Source organism: Pinus tabuliformis, chromosome 2_1 (genome assembly GCF_031772625.1).
Source record: "Pinus tabuliformis cultivar Carrire ecotype Pingquan chromosome 2_1, CPIR1, whole genome shotgun sequence".
NCBI classification, from domain to species: domain Eukaryota; kingdom Viridiplantae; phylum Streptophyta; class Pinopsida; order Pinales; family Pinaceae; genus Pinus; species Pinus tabuliformis.
Window position 1 is genome coordinate 931,824,320 of NC_142299.1, and position 18,957 is coordinate 931,843,276.

Consider the following 18,957-nt stretch of genomic DNA (forward strand, 5'->3'; position numbering starts at 1 on the left):
TCCTTATTGTTCTAAATGCACTAATTGATGAACAAGGTAATCATGTCTATGAGGATAAGAAGGCTATCCCATTCAACAACTTGCGGTTTCTATGCAAGATAGAAGAAGGCAAGTTGAGGGAAAAAGTGTTGAAGGATCAAATGAAAGGATTCAAACATTTTTTTGAAAGGAAAGAAGAACATAGCTAAGATTCAATGATATGAACATTATAGGAAAGATTGTCATTAACTTAAGAATGAAAATAACAAGAAGAATAGAGAAGAAATCCATTTCACCGAAGAAGTGGAGGAAGCTGAAATAAGAAAGTCCAAGGAAGAAGAAAAGCATTAGAAGTAAGAGCTCGTGACCTCACCATAGGAAACATGAAGGATGTATGATAATCAACTATGAAGGATATAGCTCTTGGGAAACTCATTGGAAAATTAAGGAAAGTAAGAATTCATCCAAGACAAGGCTTATAATACATCAAGTAAAAAAGGAAGCATCTACTAGATAAGGATATGCAAGATCCTCAATATTCTATGGTAGAATATTCAATGGAAGATTCATTGATCCAAGAGAGGAAGCAACTGTTTCATCAAGAACTCCAACTTGTGGAATTCATGGGATGATTGTATGATGACATAAGAAATGAAGAAGATCAAGGGGTTGAAGATATTTTCAATCAATTAAGTTGTTGAAAGAAGATTAGATGACCTAAAGGTAAATGAGGTATGTATGCTTGTGTTTGATTTTATAAAGTCATACTGCATGGTTGCAAGTAACTTGGATCACTACTCTAATTTGAGAAGCATGATCAGAGGAAACAAATATCCTCCTATGAAATAATGTTGGAAGGCATGAGTCATACTAGATGAGATCAACATAATTTGTCCTCATATGAAGTATGAGGTGGTTGAGTGCAATTGAGGAAATTTGATCAGAAGCTCCTGGGAAAGAAACGTGTGAAGAAAGGAAGGAAGATATTGTGAGAAATGTAATCATGGTAAAGGAAATCAACATCTGAAAGACCAAGAAGATTTGACTAAGAAATCTCCTAGAAAGATAGGAAGACTTTGATGGAAGTCTGAAAAAGATGGAGACCCTTGATAATGGATATCTTTGGGAGATGTGTCAACATGTATGCAGGATGTTGATACCTATAGGAAGATGTCACGATGAAAGACCATCACAAAGGTAAGTCTGATTTAAGTGTTCATTTCTTATTTTGAACAAGTATATGGATGGGCTTATGTAGAACTGCAAAGGGAAGAACTATGGATGTCTTCCTAGAGGACCATGTAGAAGGATGTAATATCCTTATGAAGAAGACAACATGAATAAGGAAGCATGACATGAAGCAACACTAGATGTAGACTGATGGATCACTTTCTGATGAAAGGAATGATGACATGAATGACTCATGGATGAAAGTGATGGATGGTCTGTGTCCTATGAAGAAGTCCCAAAAGATGAAGACTCCGTGACAAAGAAATTCATGACATCAAAGGAAGGAGTTCTTCAAAGCAATTGGTTGTCCCATTATCTCCACCTAAGGAGCTTCTATAGGTCCCTAATTAAGAGGGATCCTGAAAAAAAGTATCTTATTTAGAAGAAACTTGGAAATTCCTAAGCCAAGAGGGAGCTTAGGTACATTCCTTTATTGGAATATTTCCTCCTTAAATGAGAGGGAGAGATAGACACATCATTCTAGTCTTCACGTGAGAAGACAAAATGAGAGGACTGGGTAATCATTTGGCATCTGATACTCTTTGAGGATGAGATAGGGCATCCAAGATAAGGGTAGTCATGGAGGACCGATATTCTTTAAGGATTGGGAATCCAAGATAAGAATAATCTTAATAGAACACACCCTGAGAACCCGAGTGGGGCATGTTCCGAGAGAGAAAATGATGAGTGTGTCTATAAATCATTAGTATCACCAACATTGAGCTCAGATCTTGTGGAGATATAGAGCTCTTAGTCGAGGACTTGCTATGTGATAATGCTAGTTGATATGATGCTAAACAAATGGGTTACCAATCTGATTCTTCTTATGAGAAATTCTTCAGAATGAGAATAAGCAAGTACCATTATGAATAACTCCCTAGTTAATTGGGAGTGTTGTAAAATATAACTAGGTTTGGTCTTCATAATGACACGTAATTGTGACTTTTGTAAATGATAAAAAGAAGAGAATAAATCTATTTTTGTAAAGTTTTCTTCATGGTTTCATGAGAAAGATATTTTATTTATTAGTGCCTCCCATTGAGAGCCTTAGGATTTATCACTAGAGTTGAAGAGTCAATGTCATGTATAAAGAAGCTCTTCTTGAGAATATGCATTAAATGTATATAAGTCTACAAGCCCTCCAAATGACAAGCACTAGCTCTCTTCCTCATGTCGGATTCTAGTTGAAGTAAAGATCATGTTGGTCTTAACTTATGGAGTCATAACGATTCACATGGCTCATGTCGGCTCATTTATGAATACCAACTACTATATATACAAGGTAAATGAACTTCGCATCAATACATTACAAAACTTAGATTCCTTTGAGATTTTCGATGATAGATACAGTCAATAGTTCATATATTTTCAGATGGAGAGGACAGTGATGAATTCAGACTCCCAGCATAGTCACCCAGTAGTTTGGATCTTTGTTTTGATGGATAATTGCAGATGTCATATCACAATATATTGTTCAGACTAAACAAAAGTGACATCAAGGGTTTGTTTGAATCTCCACAATGAAAGAAGTTCTTATATGTCTCTCTATAATTTTGGGTAGACAATGACAATGATGATGTATCTATATCACAACTAGATGATGTATAGAAGCCACAATTTGGTGATGTGAAGGCACTGCCATTAAGAGAAGTATTACATTGTTTTGCTAATGTGCAAAAAGGATAGTTTGGTGTCAAGACAGTGATATACTGCCATCTCAAGTGTGTCAATAGTTCATTGCTATATATTATGCTCAGATTGGAAATGATCTCAATTGGAATCTCTATAAGAAGAATTTGTGCGGGTTTTCCTCTCAAAGAGTGAGAGGTTTTGGCCCTGGATCATAGCCTACATGTTGTGTATATTGTCTATTTATGTTCATACATTGGTTATTTTTTGATGAAGAAGAACACTAATAATCTAACCTGAATAAGATCCTAATCTAAAAAAGTAAAAAGAATTCACAAGCAATTACTGAGAGAAGAGAAATCAACTAATGCTAATGCCCTAGCTTTCTCAACACAAAGGAGTGAAGGAAGAGAACATATTGAGGGGGATAAATTTTGCTTCCAATGCACCAACAAATTGTTGGCATTATGTTCATTATGGAGAAGCTTGTTATGCATCTATTTGAAATTGGTTTATTGTAGGAAGATGTTGAGAAAAGTTTTTTTCTAGTTGCCTTAGGGATATTAAGATGTGTAATTATGATTGCATGTCATGTTGGGTAGGTGATGCAAAGACCAAAATTGGAACTAGGGTGCATGCCTCAGAGACTAATGGAAGTATAGTTAATTGCATAGAGAATAGAGTAGAGGAATGCATTAGGCAACTGAGGAACAAAGTTTCTTGTGCAATGACAAAGCATGTGCAAAATTTGAGAGGATGTGGCAACACATTATTTTTGTTTAGTATGCTGACATATTTGTGATGGCATGGGGTCCTAACTGAGCATATTTTGGTTGTAGCATAAATATTACATGGGTGCAGTATTGTATATGATTTGTATGATTGTGTCTAGATTGTTGAGATGTTTTGATGCCATGTGTATGGGATTGAATGTTGTCCTTAGAAATGTGTAGATGAGTCTTAATGTAATTCTTCTAGAGTGACATAGTCTGGAGTGCAAAGAGTCAGTGATTTTCCTATGAGAATATGTTGTTGTTGATGTATTGAGGGATGATTTGATTGAGTTGAGAGAGTATATTTTCAATGTGTATGTCGTTGATAGGATGTTTTGCATTTGGATCGCTAGGTTGTGATGATTTTATGAGCTAAAACGAGCTAGCTTAATGGATTTACTAATGAGTATTGATGTCATATTAGTATATGGTGTAAATGGTAGAAATTATGAGAGAAGTATATTGTTTCTAATGCATGGAGTGAGTATTATGCTACATGAGTCTCATGAGAGTATGCATTTTTCCTATGATTTTTCGGTTCAAGAGATTGATATACGTCTACTTCTTGAGATTTTGATCTCATTGTACAAGGAGAGAGTGCGTTGACCTTGGTAGCATGGAATCAAGGAAATGTCAAGTTTTTGAATTGTTGACGGTGTTATATTATAAGATCTTATGTTGTTACTGTTATTGCATAGATCAGTTATATTTTATTGATTCTTTGATGCACTATTTTCTTGGATACTTATAGATGATGTTGTAGAGATTTTTGTTATATTGACCTATCTATTACCAGTGATGTTTTTCTGCTTGCTAATTTGTTTCTCGGAGCTAGAGTTGGTGCTACAAGGGTATGCTTATATGATCTTGAGCTTCATAGATTATAAGTGTTTTATTGATGGTGAGGATATATATGTTGTTGTCACTATGTTATGCTACTTGATATGTTACTAGTCAATTTTATTTGATTCTATGTTTAGTGGCTTGTGAGGATTTTAGATGTTGCAATAGTATTCATTGAGATTAAATTTATATGTTGTTGAGAACTACACAATTGTTGCTACTAAGATCCTTATTTGTGGCCGAGGTGTTGAGAGTAGCCATGTGCTATCATATGTCGTGTATTGTACTCCTATTGTTGATGCTGCATAGAGCATATATTATTTCTCATGGATTCCATGTATTTTCTGCATATCATTGTATTTTTCATGCATAGAGAGCACACTCGTGTGCATTTGTAAAATCCATGTATCATTATTCTTTCAAATTTTGGTGCATTGGTCATAGAGAGACACATTGTGTCCAACATGTATTGTATAGGTGTGTAAATTTCAGCCATGTATGAGCTATTTGGTGTCAAATTCATGTATTTTCTTGTATATCATTGATATATCCATGTTGCATTGGGTGAATAATGTAAACTTGGGTCCATAGAGTCATTGGTTGATTATAGGAATTCTTATAGGAGAGTCATCTATCAGCCATATCTGCTTATTACATGCATGTATTTTCTCCATGGAACCTTGTATTTGTATTGCACCTCATTATATATCATTGGTAAAAGTTAGTTGAAGTCTTAGTCTATGAGGAGTAGTCACTTGCATGAGGCAAGGAGGCATAGGAAATAGTGAATGTTGATGAACAACAATTTGGATGAGATGTTGCAGGAAAATGTTGACATTTTTGGTTCAAAAGAGAATAGTTTTTCATTCATGCAGGGGGAGATTGTTCAACAACTCAGGGAGAGTATGCTAATATTGGCATTGTACCTTGTCATTTCTATGTATTGTGTATTGGAATTTCTATGAATTTCCATTTTCCATTGATGATAAATGGGGAGAGAGTATGGAAATCAACTTCAGAGGTCAAGTTCAGAAGGGAAGATCAGGTTCAAGTTGACATCACTGCCTAAGGGGAAGCATGTTGGCATTGTAGTGTTGGCGTTGATGTTAACAAGAACTTAGCATTGTTTTCCTTGTAATCATGTATTCTATGTTTTGTAATCGTTTTCATGTATGATATTCTATGGTTATAACAACGTCTAAGTCTACATGTTAATGTCCTGACGCTGAGCTGCAACTTTGGTGAAGGAAGGATGTCATCTTTATGTGTTAAGGAATATTCTCTGCAAGGTAGTTACGCACATAGAAAATATAGAAATATCATCACTGGGATTCCCATATTATCCAAGTGGAAATATTCTTTGGGTGCCAATTCTATCCCAATGACAATAGTTGTAGGTAGAATTTCCAAATTGTGCACACACTCAATTAATTCCTTAGGTATTTTCTATTGTATTTGCACGTGTTATTTGCTCAAAAAGGTTGTGAAACATTAATATTCATCTAGAAAGCGGTTAATGTTGAAAATACCCCTCATTTAATGAAGATCAAGGAGGATAAGGTTAAGGAGGAGAAATGTTTAGAATATCGGACCAGTTCAAGAGTGTATGAACTTAATTGTTAAGCTCTGTACTCTTTTGTAATTATTGTTTTAATCACTTTGGAAAATTATTTATGTGAGGAAATTATATAAAGGAGAGGTTGGTTGGATGTATTGTGAGCTTGAGCAAGTGTGTGAGAACAAAAGAGTGTGCAAGCTATGAGGAACATTATGTAGAGAATCTAAAGTAGTTTGTAGAAGTTGTAGAAGGTAGCAGAATCTTGTTTCAACCAGAATCTTATGTAGGGAGCGAGTAGATGGAGTAAGGAATGAATGAATATAATTTAGTGTATTTTTTTTCTAGTGCATTCATTAAAATATTTTTTTATATGCAGAGTTTGTTCTTGGATAGATTTATTATATTGCAAGGAGGATTGACATGTTGTCGATGAGTTGTGAAGTTCTCCTTGGAGCTCATTTTAAAAATAAATGAAATCTTGGCTTCGATAGTTTGAGGAGGTTGGGGCCTTCATTTAGTAGTGGCTGAACATGAAAGGCGTAGTTTCTCCTTGTAGGTTGTGTCCAAAAAAATGATATTTAGGGAGTGGAAGCTCCATCCAGTGGTTGTTGGGAAAGACTTATTGGGAGTGGTGGCTTCTAGCAGGCGGTGGCCTATAAAGTCATGTGAGTAAAGACTTCCTACTTGGTGGTGGCCAATAATACTGTTCAAAGGTGTAGTGTGTCCTAGCTGGTGGAGGTTAGCTAAAAATTTAATGATTTGATTTATTAATGATAAGAGAAAAGAAGCAACACAAATCATTGGTGTCTCATGCGTTGATTATTTTTTATGGTTTTGTGTTGTGTTTTGATGCAATGACGTCTACTCATGTGCTACAGATGATAAATGTTTAAGTAAATAATTAATTAGAAAAACATTGTAAAAGATCCATCACTATTGATTCACCCTCCCCCTCTTAGTAGTGATCGACATTTCCAACAATTACAAATTATTGTGTGTTTCTTGGGAGTACATTGATAGTTGTATTTTTTCAAAGGATTATTTATTAGAAGAAAAAAAATATTGTTATTAAGTTATATCTAATGTTTGTTTTGAAGAGTTAACTTCTAGGAGCAAGGGTTTCTATTTTCTTCTTTTATATTTTATGTAGGTGATCGTGCAATACTGCTTCTTAGTAGAATTAGTTCTTAGAGACCTGAGAGTTGTTGGTCACTTATTTTAACTTTTCTTGAAGTTTATCCTTTAGTTACAAACTTTATCTGAAACTCCTTCATTGGTTTTATTTCTTGAAATTCTAAATCATAAAAGACAAAAGATTATTCTTTTTATTTATTCATAAAGCCCATTGTAAAGGTTTCAAAAACTTAACTTAGAGGATCATTCCACACCAAATATGAGAGAGTCTAATTGGGCATCATCCTTGGGTATGATACTTACTATTGAGTATTAAAATTAGACCCCTCAATACAATTCATGTGTAGAAAAATTTGTAACTCCTATGTGGATAAGAACTTAGAGCATGTAATAGAGTCGATAGAAATATTTTTAATTTTACTATTGTATTTGAACTGTTGTGTATGTAACATTGGTATCTCTAACACAACCTTTTTGATATAATATAATTATATCTTGATTCCAAAAAAATGGATTTGACACATATGCATGCATGCATGTATGTATGTATGTAGAACTATTGCAAGCAAAAAAAAATCTTATTGGGTAGAAAGGCACTTTTTACATTTCAATATGAGGAATATTTGTACTTCATTCCTTACTCAACATGCAGTTGACACATGGCATTTAGGGAAAATATTAATAACAAAAATATTTTAATGTCAATCATAAACTAAAGATTTTAATGTTCATTTTCACTAAAATATTTCAATATCAACTTTACACACACACACACATGTACCTAATGTATATATATGAATGTGTATATGTAAAGTAGTTCAAAGTAAGCCCCCAAGTAGTAGGTCACTTGGTAAAGCACATTATGTAAATATTATGAGGTCTATGGTTCAAATAATGACTTTCTTCTGTCCATGTTAGGGGTAGGCATGTTGCACCTAATGGTTATAGTGGCAACGAATGGAATCGACCTTGTGTCATGTGAGTACTAGATTTCCCAAGTTGTTGAGTTCAATAATGACAAAAATAAGTATTTGAAAGTAAAAATATTTAGTTTTTTAAAACATTTCAGTTCTATGTTCCTAAGTTTGAGGGAGATATGTAATTGCTTTTAGGCTCAACATGGATTTGACATGCAAGATTTAAATAGATATTAACTAGCATAGATCCATCTTAACTCTAGATCTATTATGTGCTAATATAGATCAAATCCCTAAAGGTTTAATTCTTTCCTAAATTTTTTCATTCTAAATAAGGTTTGCATCTCGAAGCATTTGATCCCTCTTGGCACATTATAGATCAAAGTTAAGATAGATATATATCGGTGATAAAAAAATGAAGTGTTATTTCTTATTCCCTTCATTCACATTTTGTTTGAATGTATTTTAGTAAGGATGATGCATAGATTAGTATGAATATTCCTAATATGCTAGACTACATGATCCCCTATGCTAAATTTTATGTATGGAACTCTGGAGAACTATGGTGAGTGGGAGTAAAGCACTACCTTTAGACCTAGATAGATCTTTTTGAGAATATAATATTGTTTCTTAACACCCTTGAAGCCCACATATTCCTTCGTATATCACATTCCCAATGATGCTAAGCCACCACAAATCATTGAAAATTGATAGAATGACCAAGAATAAATATGTAGATGTTTTAACATCAAAATATCATGTCTCTACAAGGTGGAAGCTATAAAAGAATTATTTCCATACAGAGGCATGTTGTAGGGCTTATTTGAGAATGCAAATGTCACTAGACACACTTGGAAACACAAATCAATGATGTGATTGGGTAATTTAGCATCATTAATATTTAAGGAATGTCAATGTTCCAACCTCCCACAATGTCTATGAGTGTAGGGTGGTTGCAAGAGTATGGGAAAGTGCACGATGTCCATAACGTTGTAAAGGAACTATGTATCTCAATTAATCCCTTCCAAATTATCATATAAAAAGTGTACTTGGTTAGGAACCTATGATAGGAAATAATACCCTTAACATTGCTCTAGAACCACATATGTGGGAAAATAGACCCATGGTGCATATGGTTTAGAGAGATTTCAATCATACATGAGGTTCTTAAGCATGTGGTTATATTTAATTTGGTAGAAATCATATCTAAAACCCTCACTCAATGCATTCAAGAAGAAAAAATTCCCTTAGATAGTAGCACATCTAAGTTCTACATGGCATCCTACCTTATGGATAGTGTCTATGCTTGTGTAGGTTTCTTAGGTTCTGGGTTCACTTAATAGCATTTGATTTGCACTAGAGCATGCATAATTTTAGGAAAGGTACAAAACTAATTATGCATGGTACTATTGCACCATATACCACTTTGTCCTAGTCCACTTGTATGAGAGGATCCATGATATGCTATGACCACCTCTCCATCAAAAGCCATCAAGTTTTTGAAATGGACTAGTGATTAATATCCACTGGAATGAAGTTCTTACATAAGGGTGTAAATGGTGTCCATTGTTCCTCACTTTTACCTAAGCACATGTCATATTGACTACTAATATGAGAGGCAGCCTTTCAGACTATATTACATGGGGTTGCAATGATGTTGAAAAAGAGAAAAAAAAAACTATGGCTAAAGTTGATTATAAAAATTGAAGGGTATCAAATCTTTGATGTATCTCATTGAGAAGAGATATATATAGATTTTTATACTTTAACCTTTTATCAAATTCAACTAAGATCCATGACCCCCATCAAGTAGTTGAGAAATTCTTCATATATTAAGCCTTGGTATAGAGGTTATGTCATGAAAAGAATACGAAGGAAGAATTGTATAGAAGAGCTATAAAATATGCGGGAGTGGAATAAATAGGGAGAAAGTGCATAAAAGCGATCACATATTTTCCTTTAGTAGATATAGGTCCATTAGTTGAGCTCCTTATGAAATTTGGTGCCATATTCATTGTTTCCACTAAGAGATCGAATCAAAGTTCTAATACTAACAAGGGATTTTCTACAATTGAAATAAGAATAAATGATCTAAGATCCATTTGTGTGAGAAATATTGAGCTAGCCAACATTCATATTCTTTAAGAATTAGGTTGCTCAATTCTCAAGGAGTGTCTAGGGAAGAAGAATTTGACCACATCGATAGGATCATCTTGGTTATGTAATGGGAAAATCATGATTTAGGGTAGCATCAATACAAATTAAGATGATGGTTCCATGGTAGAGGAAAACTTTAATGTAGTAGGGTTAGCACAATGGTTCATGGAAGAGCTAATGTATCCTAAGATGGAGATAAAAGCTTAATGCCAAATAAAAACCTTTGAGTTTGTATTCATGCACCAAGATTTTAAAAAGGTGTCATATAAGAGGAAGTAGAATGAAAAGTAGAAAAATAGAAATCTAAGTAACTTAATATTTTTTCTCCTCTAGTAATAGGCACATCACAAGTCCCCTTTGCACAATTTTCTAAGGTGAAATTAATGAAAATCCACTATAACCTCTTAACCATGAGCAAACAAAACATTGAGCTCAAAGAGAAACTCATGAAAGCCATTGAAATCAAAGAGAAATCTTGAACTTCTAGAGAGTTCAAACAAAGGAAAATATGACACTTATAAGGAAGGCCACATGGCTACAAAACAATCTTATCCCATTGGTGAATGATTACTTCACCAAGCTTATTTCCATATGATCCCTTAAAGATCCTCTATTGTAATTCAATGATTAGATTAATGTAATCCAACAATTATGGAATGCATCTAAGCACATGGGAAAACTTTGGGTGAAATGTTCATCTAATCAAAATATTATACTTCTAGTATGGATAACTTAATTATTAGTTAAGTTTAATTTTGGTCATAAAATGTAATAAACAATCATTTTGAAGGCCAAAATTTAGTAATAAGAGTACGAGTCACTTGGAAGACCAAGAGTCAGTTATAAGGTCAAGGGTCACCTTATTCTGTATAAAGGGAACTAATATATTCATTTGAAAGAGTCTCTTTCTTTAAATTCTTAGTTTTCTTCCCATCTTCATAAAGAGAGCATTTTAAACTAGTTAACATACTCTTATAGATCTAGGCTTGGTTTTCGACTTTATTCTCCTCTCACTATCTCTCTTAGTGCTTGTGGGCTTAACGATAATATCATGTAGGCTATTCTACAACTTATTTGTTTATTGCTCGTTTCTCTTTTACCTACTAACATCAGATATGGAACAATAAGTATCTTACTATTTGAATGTTCTTGAGTGCTCAAAGTCTCTACTTATTCACTTGCATTTAGTTGTATACCGTTCTTCCTTATGTTGTTTGACTAACTTGTTTGATTTCAAGTTTTTGGTTTTATGAGGTGGTCAATTCCTTTTAGTTTCATGAGGAAGATGAGAGGGTTTTGGAAGGGTCATTTTTTATAGAATAAGTGAACTTTTTCCTTTTCTATCGATTGTATTACTAATCTTAGTTATCCTTCCTAGCTAAAATTAGTGCGATACATTTCATTTTTCACTTTTTATTAATGGTAGTATGCTTCATTTCTCTTACCCTAGTTTATGGAAATTGGGCCATAATAAGAGGATTCACCCTTTCAACAAAGGAAGGTCTAATTGTGTCCTTTTTGTTGAGCGAAATTGTGAAGTTGAGAAGGCACATTTGTTTTGTCAATAAATAGGTGTTATAATTTATGATAAAAACACCATATCAAGGAGGAAGAGGAAGTAGAGACAAGGGAACACCAAACGAAGGAGAAGGAAAAGGAGGTTGACCGAATGCATCCCAACCACAAAAAGGTAGGGGTATAGTCCCCAAATGTTGGACTTGTTAGGAAGCCACCCCCATATATATTTGAACTAGGAATAAATTTTATGGTCCAATCTATAACACACGATTTCAACAATATCTAGAAGGCCATCATAATTCATAATCAAGGAGAATTAGAATAGAAGGGTTTAGTGTGTAGAGCTATTACTAGCAGTTACTAGATAAACAATGAACTAGCTCACATCATCATGTGTATAGGGTTTCCAGGAAGTAGAAACACCAAACACTCTTTGACCCTAAATATATACTGATAAGGAAAATGTCAGGGGTTAAATTTTGCACATGGGATGATTTTCCATGTATTTTTTCCAAAAACTGATTTTCTAATTTCAAATTATTTACCGAATTTTATAGCATATAAGCATTTTTACTCTAAAAATCATGAAAATTTTCTAGAATCTAATATAATCCTTAGAAATTGTAAATTTTTTACAAACATATTTCCACATTTTAAGAATTATTAAGAGCCACCAAGGTTTTCACACTTTAAGATAAAGATGGATCCCAAAATTTTTCCTGGTAATGAACGTACGAAGGAAATGATAGTCTATTATATGGATTCAAATTCAAAGAATAACAACTCCATGTTAAATGATATCAAAGAAGAGCTACAAAAACTTAATAAATACTACTTGTTGAAATCCCTCAAGGTTCAGAGTTTCTTCTAGAGTGTAGGAACGGGGGAGAAACAGAAGAACACTAATTTGGAGAGGACTCCTAACATGTCATTTCCTTCTCACTCTAAGGCTTTAGTTCATGCATTTTATTTCAAGTGCAATAATGATGTAGGATTTAGTGGCTATGGGATAAACTATATCTAAGACCATTATATTTTGCTTCAATTAAGAATTAATTGCCAAGGTTAAGCTATAGTCAATACTATTTTCTTTTATTTATATTAGGATAAAGTGGCTAGGGGGCAAGACATACACAAACTTTTCAAATTTTGTACATGATATTTATTTAAGCCAATAGAATGGATAGACTACTATAGAGGATTTAGTTTTAAGAGTTTCTCAATTAAATTCTCTAACATCATCTAAATATTTTGACAATTGGTATCTATGAATAGATAACTTGCCACTTACTTCCAAACAAAGTTTCCTGATATTTAAGTTATTTTAAGCCAATAAGTGTAGTTGGTTTATTCATAACTTGATCACATAGATTGGGTTGTCATTATGAAATACTTAGGAGGAGATTTTAAATGCTTCCTTCATACTTTGACTATTGATCATTAACCACTTATCAAGCGGTGGGACACTATGTTGCAATTATGACGCGTGACCACCTATTTGGACTTAATAACAATCATGACAACCTTGGTTAACAAGGACTCCCTTACAAGAAAAATTGACCCATGGTGGGCGCATGAGGGAAAGCATGTTACTTCTTGAGGGACTTGAAACCTAGCAAGAGCAATAATAATATGCCATTTCCATCGACTTGCCAAGCTCCCCGAGACATTATAACATTTAAATAAGAGAAGGAAGGACTATATGATCAAAAGAGGTGATCCTTAAGTTTGTTCTTATGCATATTGGATGAAGATGCACATATGCAAGGTGATTTTGGGATTCTTCTTGTAATTAGGTCACTTAGGATGTGCATGAACTTGGTTACATTTAGTAACCGAACCAGTTGGTTGTGTTGACTTGTTAAGTTCTAGCATATGATGCATGTGGCATAGTCAAGCACTTATTGATTTATGAGTTGAAGTTGTCACCATGTGGATATGGTGTTGAGATTGGTCAATTAATTGACACACCAAAATTCAGGTGGTGATTGCATATGAGGAGTCAAGTATAATGAGGAATAAGCATTAATCTCATGATAAGGAATCACCAAATCTTCTAGGGATAGGGTGGATAATTTGTTTTGCACAATAAACACCAACAAAAACTTAGCACATAACAAAAACACCTTACTACTCATATTATGTCTACGTTTTTTCAAAACTAGGGCTCATAAATGAATCTATTATACAAATCTCTAAATCTTCCACTTAATTCTTTATCAATAAATTTACTTTGTTTATCATATAAAGGCATTATAATTTGTTAATTTTCATTTCAAGCTACTGCGATCTTTGTATGTTGAAAGGTCAATGCTCAAAGGTGTAAATGACTCATCTAATTTTGATTAGTTAATTGTATATTTAAAATATTCCATGATAAGGATTGGAAGCTTATAAGTTACATAAAATATGCTATTAGATGATTTCTAACCACACCATGCAAGTTACATCATATTTGTTTTTTGTTTCATTTTCTCTTTTAAATTTTTCTTATGCTAGGCTATGTTTACGTGGGTTAGGCCACATATTGGATGAAAAAATTATTTGCTTAACAACTAAATGTTGTCACCAAAATTATACTAGACTCAATCAAGTCTAGACTACCCTTAGTGGGCTCCTATCTTCAACCTCTTCCCATTTGATTTAAACCTAAATAAAACTAAACTTTAATAAACCAAATAATCTATACCTCATAAATATAAAATATAATATTTTTTTAATTAAAATATAATATTTTTTTAATTAGTAAAAAACTAAAAATACTAAAATAATTCAGGACATAACTATAAAATAAACTAGAATATATTCATAAACTAGAATATATTCTTTTGGATTAACCATTAAACCACTCCCCCATTTAAATACTCCAGAAATAATATAAAATAGCTGTCCGAAAGAATACCACCCATTTAAAGTGGATGAATGATTGTGACACTGAGGTAGAGATGCAGTACACCGAGATGAAAGATATTGAAATAAAGAATAAAGGTCGGCCCAAACAAAGCTTGAGAGAGGTGGCGATGGCCAGTGACACTCGATTCCCGAGGGAAGAAAAAAAAATTACAGAGCTGAAAGAGAGTGCCACCGACGCATAGGGAAAAAGGTATTGTAACTAACATCATGATGAGTTTTTTAACCAAACAAATAAAATATTGCAATAATTCTAAAATATGATTTTAATAGGCAACATCATGATCAGGTTTATATTTTTAAACATGATTTTAATAATAAGAAGGTTCATCTTTAAAAAAAACATAAAAAGTTACAATAATTCTAGCCCAAAGGTGTCCATAATTTTTAAAGAACATAATAATTAAAAGGTTGTAATAATTTTAGATGAAAAAGAGGCAGGCATCATAAGATTCTGGCGAGGCATTGGTGTTAAAAGCATCTTCAATTTCTATGTATATATAAAATTTTCATGGCAAGACATGAGTATCCTGTCCAGGAGCAGTGGTCAAAGGGATCAAACACACTCATCAGTCCCCCACTGCATTAGATTCTCTGAATAATTATATGCTCTCCCCATAGAAATAATCACAGCCTATATGTACACACACATGAGATTATCTCAAAGGTTAAAAATACAAAGAGAAACACAAAATCCAAATCACTGACCATACCCTACGCTCAGTAACAGTTAACAGTAACAGAAATTGTGGGGAATTTGGTGTCAGGCCAGTAGCCAGAAGTTCTTCTGGCGTCTGCTAGTGATGAGATAACCACCAGTTCTTCTGTTTTTCCTTCTCACAGCCAGTGTGAGGCAGTGGGCATTTTGGATACAGTATTCCACCATTCCAGCTCCATCAGCTCTCTTGTTTCCTGCCCATGTAATCAGTAATCTGCATGGCCAGAGGGAAATATATATGATTGCTCAGTACAATTTGATAAATTAAAGTAATTTATTGAACATGGAAAAGAAGCAGATTAATCTTAGTTAATGGTAATAATAATTTAATTTTAAAGTCATTACCAAACCAAAAACCAAATTGATATATGATATTTATATTGCTAAACCAGACACCAAATTGATATAGGGAAATGCTATTTCCAACCCTATAGCAAAGTTAATGCGGTCTGACATGGTCGCTCGATAGCCCGATATAACACGCCGTTTTTTTTCCCTAGTCATCACCGCGCGCGTGTTATATCTGGGTATCGAGCGACCATGTCAGGCCGCATTAACTTTGCTATAGGGTTGGATATAGGGTCGCCATTGATATATATCCTCTTGATTGTTGGATAATCTAATATGTGAATAGTCTCAGAATTACTGTAGTCATTGTTCAAACTTTTGTGATGCAAATGTTTTGACTAAGGTAGTTACAACATACCTCCATAGAAGTGATGGCTTTCGCTGCCCCAGAATGAGAAGAGATGCTCCCTGCTTTTTGGCCTGAGAGACTATTGTTGGACCTTTCTCCTTCCCCTCCACCACCAGTACCTCCACCTCTACCTGTCATTTCTTCAAAGTGAGTATTTGCCAGATGCAATACATCCATCTATCTTTCTGTCTATGAATGAATGGGTGTCAACTATTTTAACATACCTCTGGTCTTTTTGTCTTGGAGAGCATTTTCAGTTTGTTGGGAACCTCATAATCTGTTTGAGCAATCTGGTTTTCTGATTCCCGTGGATCTTTGAGACGAGGAGAAACGCTCCCTGCAGCGCATGGAAACTTGGATTACACATACTGTTAAAAAAGTTTGCAAATTTCTCAACTAAACTTTGGCACTTTCAACTTGAGTAACTTTCCATTTGACAGAACATGTTGTCCATATTGTAACACCATTATAGAAAGTCTGCAAATGATTCAACTAAAGTTTGCCACCTCTAACTTGAATAACTTACCATGTGACACAATATATTGTGTATATTGTAACACCATTATAATATATTTATTGGAAATCCTTTTTGAAAATACCTTCATCTATAGACATTTTGAGATGTAAATGCAAAGAGGACAAAAACCAAAACAGTGCAATACTACCAACCCCACTGCAAAACCTTTTGTAAAACATTAATGCAATGTCCTGGTAGAAGTACAACAGCAAACTGACAAATACCTGACAGGCTAGAAATTCCTAACTGTTGAGGCCTCATTCAATTTGGACATAGAAGGGACCCTTTACCAATTTGTACATAGATAGACAACTCAGAAAGCCCACTGCTGTGACTGATTGGCTTTTACAACTATATTTGTTGGTCTAGGATAACGCACAGTATTTCAGCCCTTTCTGGAAAACGTTTTTTAAGAAAGTTATTTTGGACTTTAATTCAGCTGTAATGGTTAATTTATTTGCTGAAATGATCTAATCCAGAAACTTCAGAGTTTTAGTTTTTGATGACTGGGAATATATTTATGCTCTTTTTAACATCTAATTTTGATTTTCAAACATGTTTTATGGTAAAAATTTGACTACCGTTTTAAAAATTTTCCCTGAATTTAGAATGGAGAAAAGTATAGATGCTATGTCTTACAGCTTATTCCAATGTTACATAAATTCAGGCTGTAAGACCTGTTTCCACTGCAGAAAACAAGCAATCCAGCCCTGCAGGGCCACAACCTGATACCATCCAACGACTTTGGATTGCTGCACTTGCTAAATTTGCTTCCATGGGCTTCTGGAACCAGGAGGGCTTCATTAAAATGTGATTCAGTTATAACTTGATGATCAATTGAATAGTTATTGAAAAAATTGGGATCAAGATTTCTTGTACTCGATAAAACCTATTTTTCAAACTTCGTCAGTAAGTCGCGTTTGGGACACTGCTACCTGTAACTCCTAAACAAGACTTAGCTCTCTTAAGATGAATTTTTAACTCAAAACATCAGCCATCCCATGTTTTCTACCCTTGTGCTGTTGGGTCTGATTGGAGAGAAAACAAACCTGTGAACATCCAAGTTTCACAAGCATTATCACAGAAAAATGGTCTACTTAAATACCATGACCATGAATTTCCAAACACATACAAAACTTATAGAAAAATTGGAAAACTGAGCAGAAATTCCTGATTGATTATGAAGGACTTATCTAGTGAAAAAACGTTGTATATTGTATTTAGGAAAACATAGGATGAGATTGACAGACCAGGAGGCTTGGAGGGCCTGGAAAGACGAATGACATGCAGAAGAACCAGAGTATCCTGCCCCTGCACAGTATGGGAGAGAGCCCACAGCAGAGCACGCTTGGCTTCAGGGCTGGAATCCACCACCACCATTATCTTCCTGCTCGCAGAATTTTCATCAAATTTGTCCCAATTCGTCGCCTCATTGTAGGCATGATGGTCATCCTGCTGCAGCGTAGCTTTTGTGTCTGCGATATGATTATCAGCAATGGTGCTGCGAGGCCCCTCTGCAATGGGTTTCGCTTCGCTGGGAGTCCTGGCATGCGTTGCAATTCTGTTCAAGCAAAATCCTGCCAGCCTTCGGCCTCCCATTATTCAAATCCTTGTCAGCTACCAGTCCTTATAACAGTCCTTTTCTTCTATATATATCATTCTCAGACCTGAAGCCCAACTAGAGATTCATAGCTAGTTCACGTTTGGCAAAGTCCAGAGCTGATCGGGATTGGGATCGGACCTGGCTTATCAGGCTGATTTTGGGGCGCTAACAGGAACATAATCAGTTGAGATTGTGCAGAATTGAATAGCAGTTTGGTGCGGTTTTGGGACCATAAAAGGAAGTGGGGCGCCCAATGACTACCTTGCTAGGATACCCAGATTCCCACGAGGAAAAGGAAGGCAAACCCACAAGGCCCCACGTCATGGCAACACCTTCTGGTCTTTTCACCATCTCATGTTGGCATTCCTATACATGTTATGACTCTTACTATTTTCTATGTGCACATATTCATTTTTTTGTTTGCTAGTTTATCCGCGATTCCAGGATAATGTGAAAATCACTATTTAATTAACAAAATATTATACAATGTTTCTTTCCATAACACTTTTTTTTGGTGCTGAATCATGATAAAAAAATTTACCGTTTTGTGAAGCTTTTTTTTCATAAATAACTCACATAGATTGTCCACTTTCAAGTAGCTTTTTAACTGACTACAAAGGACACTCCATGATGAAGTGCCATTCAGTTTCAACCAATCCCTCCTCACAGAAACACAAGTTCTTTCTTCCTATTTTTAGGTGGGAAATACCTATCTACCTATTTCACATTTAAGATAGATGGGATCGGGTCCTTCACTGTGCTATTAAAATCTTA

The 18,957-nt window shown here is 34.4% G+C and overlaps 1 protein-coding gene across 1 annotated transcript; it reads right to left on the bottom strand.

Annotated features, from left to right (window-relative positions):
• Positions 1-15,107: 15,107 nt before the first annotated feature.
• Positions 15,108-18,455, bottom strand: LOC149203703 (uncharacterized). Its single transcript, XM_089400234.1, has 4 exons — positions 17,831-18,455; positions 16,288-16,400; positions 16,073-16,194; positions 15,108-15,580 (listed from the first exon to the last, which is right to left on the bottom strand). Exons 1-4 carry the CDS (start codon positions 18,177-18,179, stop codon positions 15,412-15,414), a joined length of 753 nt encoding a protein of 250 aa, XP_089256360.1. The 5' UTR covers positions 18,180-18,455; the 3' UTR covers positions 15,108-15,411.
• Positions 18,456-18,957: the final 502 nt, after the last annotated feature.

Bases quoted from the DNA above. Each gene is read 5' to 3' on its own strand.
- LOC149203703 (XM_089400234.1), bottom strand. From the start codon at position 18,179: ATGGGAGGCCGAAGGCTGGCAGGATTTTGCTTGAACAGAATTGCAACG. The intron at 16,401-17,830 runs GTCTGTCAATCT...CATGCGCTGCAG, and splicing joins CAGGCCCTCCAAGCCTCCTG to GGAGCGTTTCTCCTCGTCTC. The intron at 16,195-16,287 runs GTATGTTAAAAT...AAGAAATGACAG, and splicing joins CCAAGACAAAAAGACCAGAG to GTAGAGGTGGAGGTACTGGT.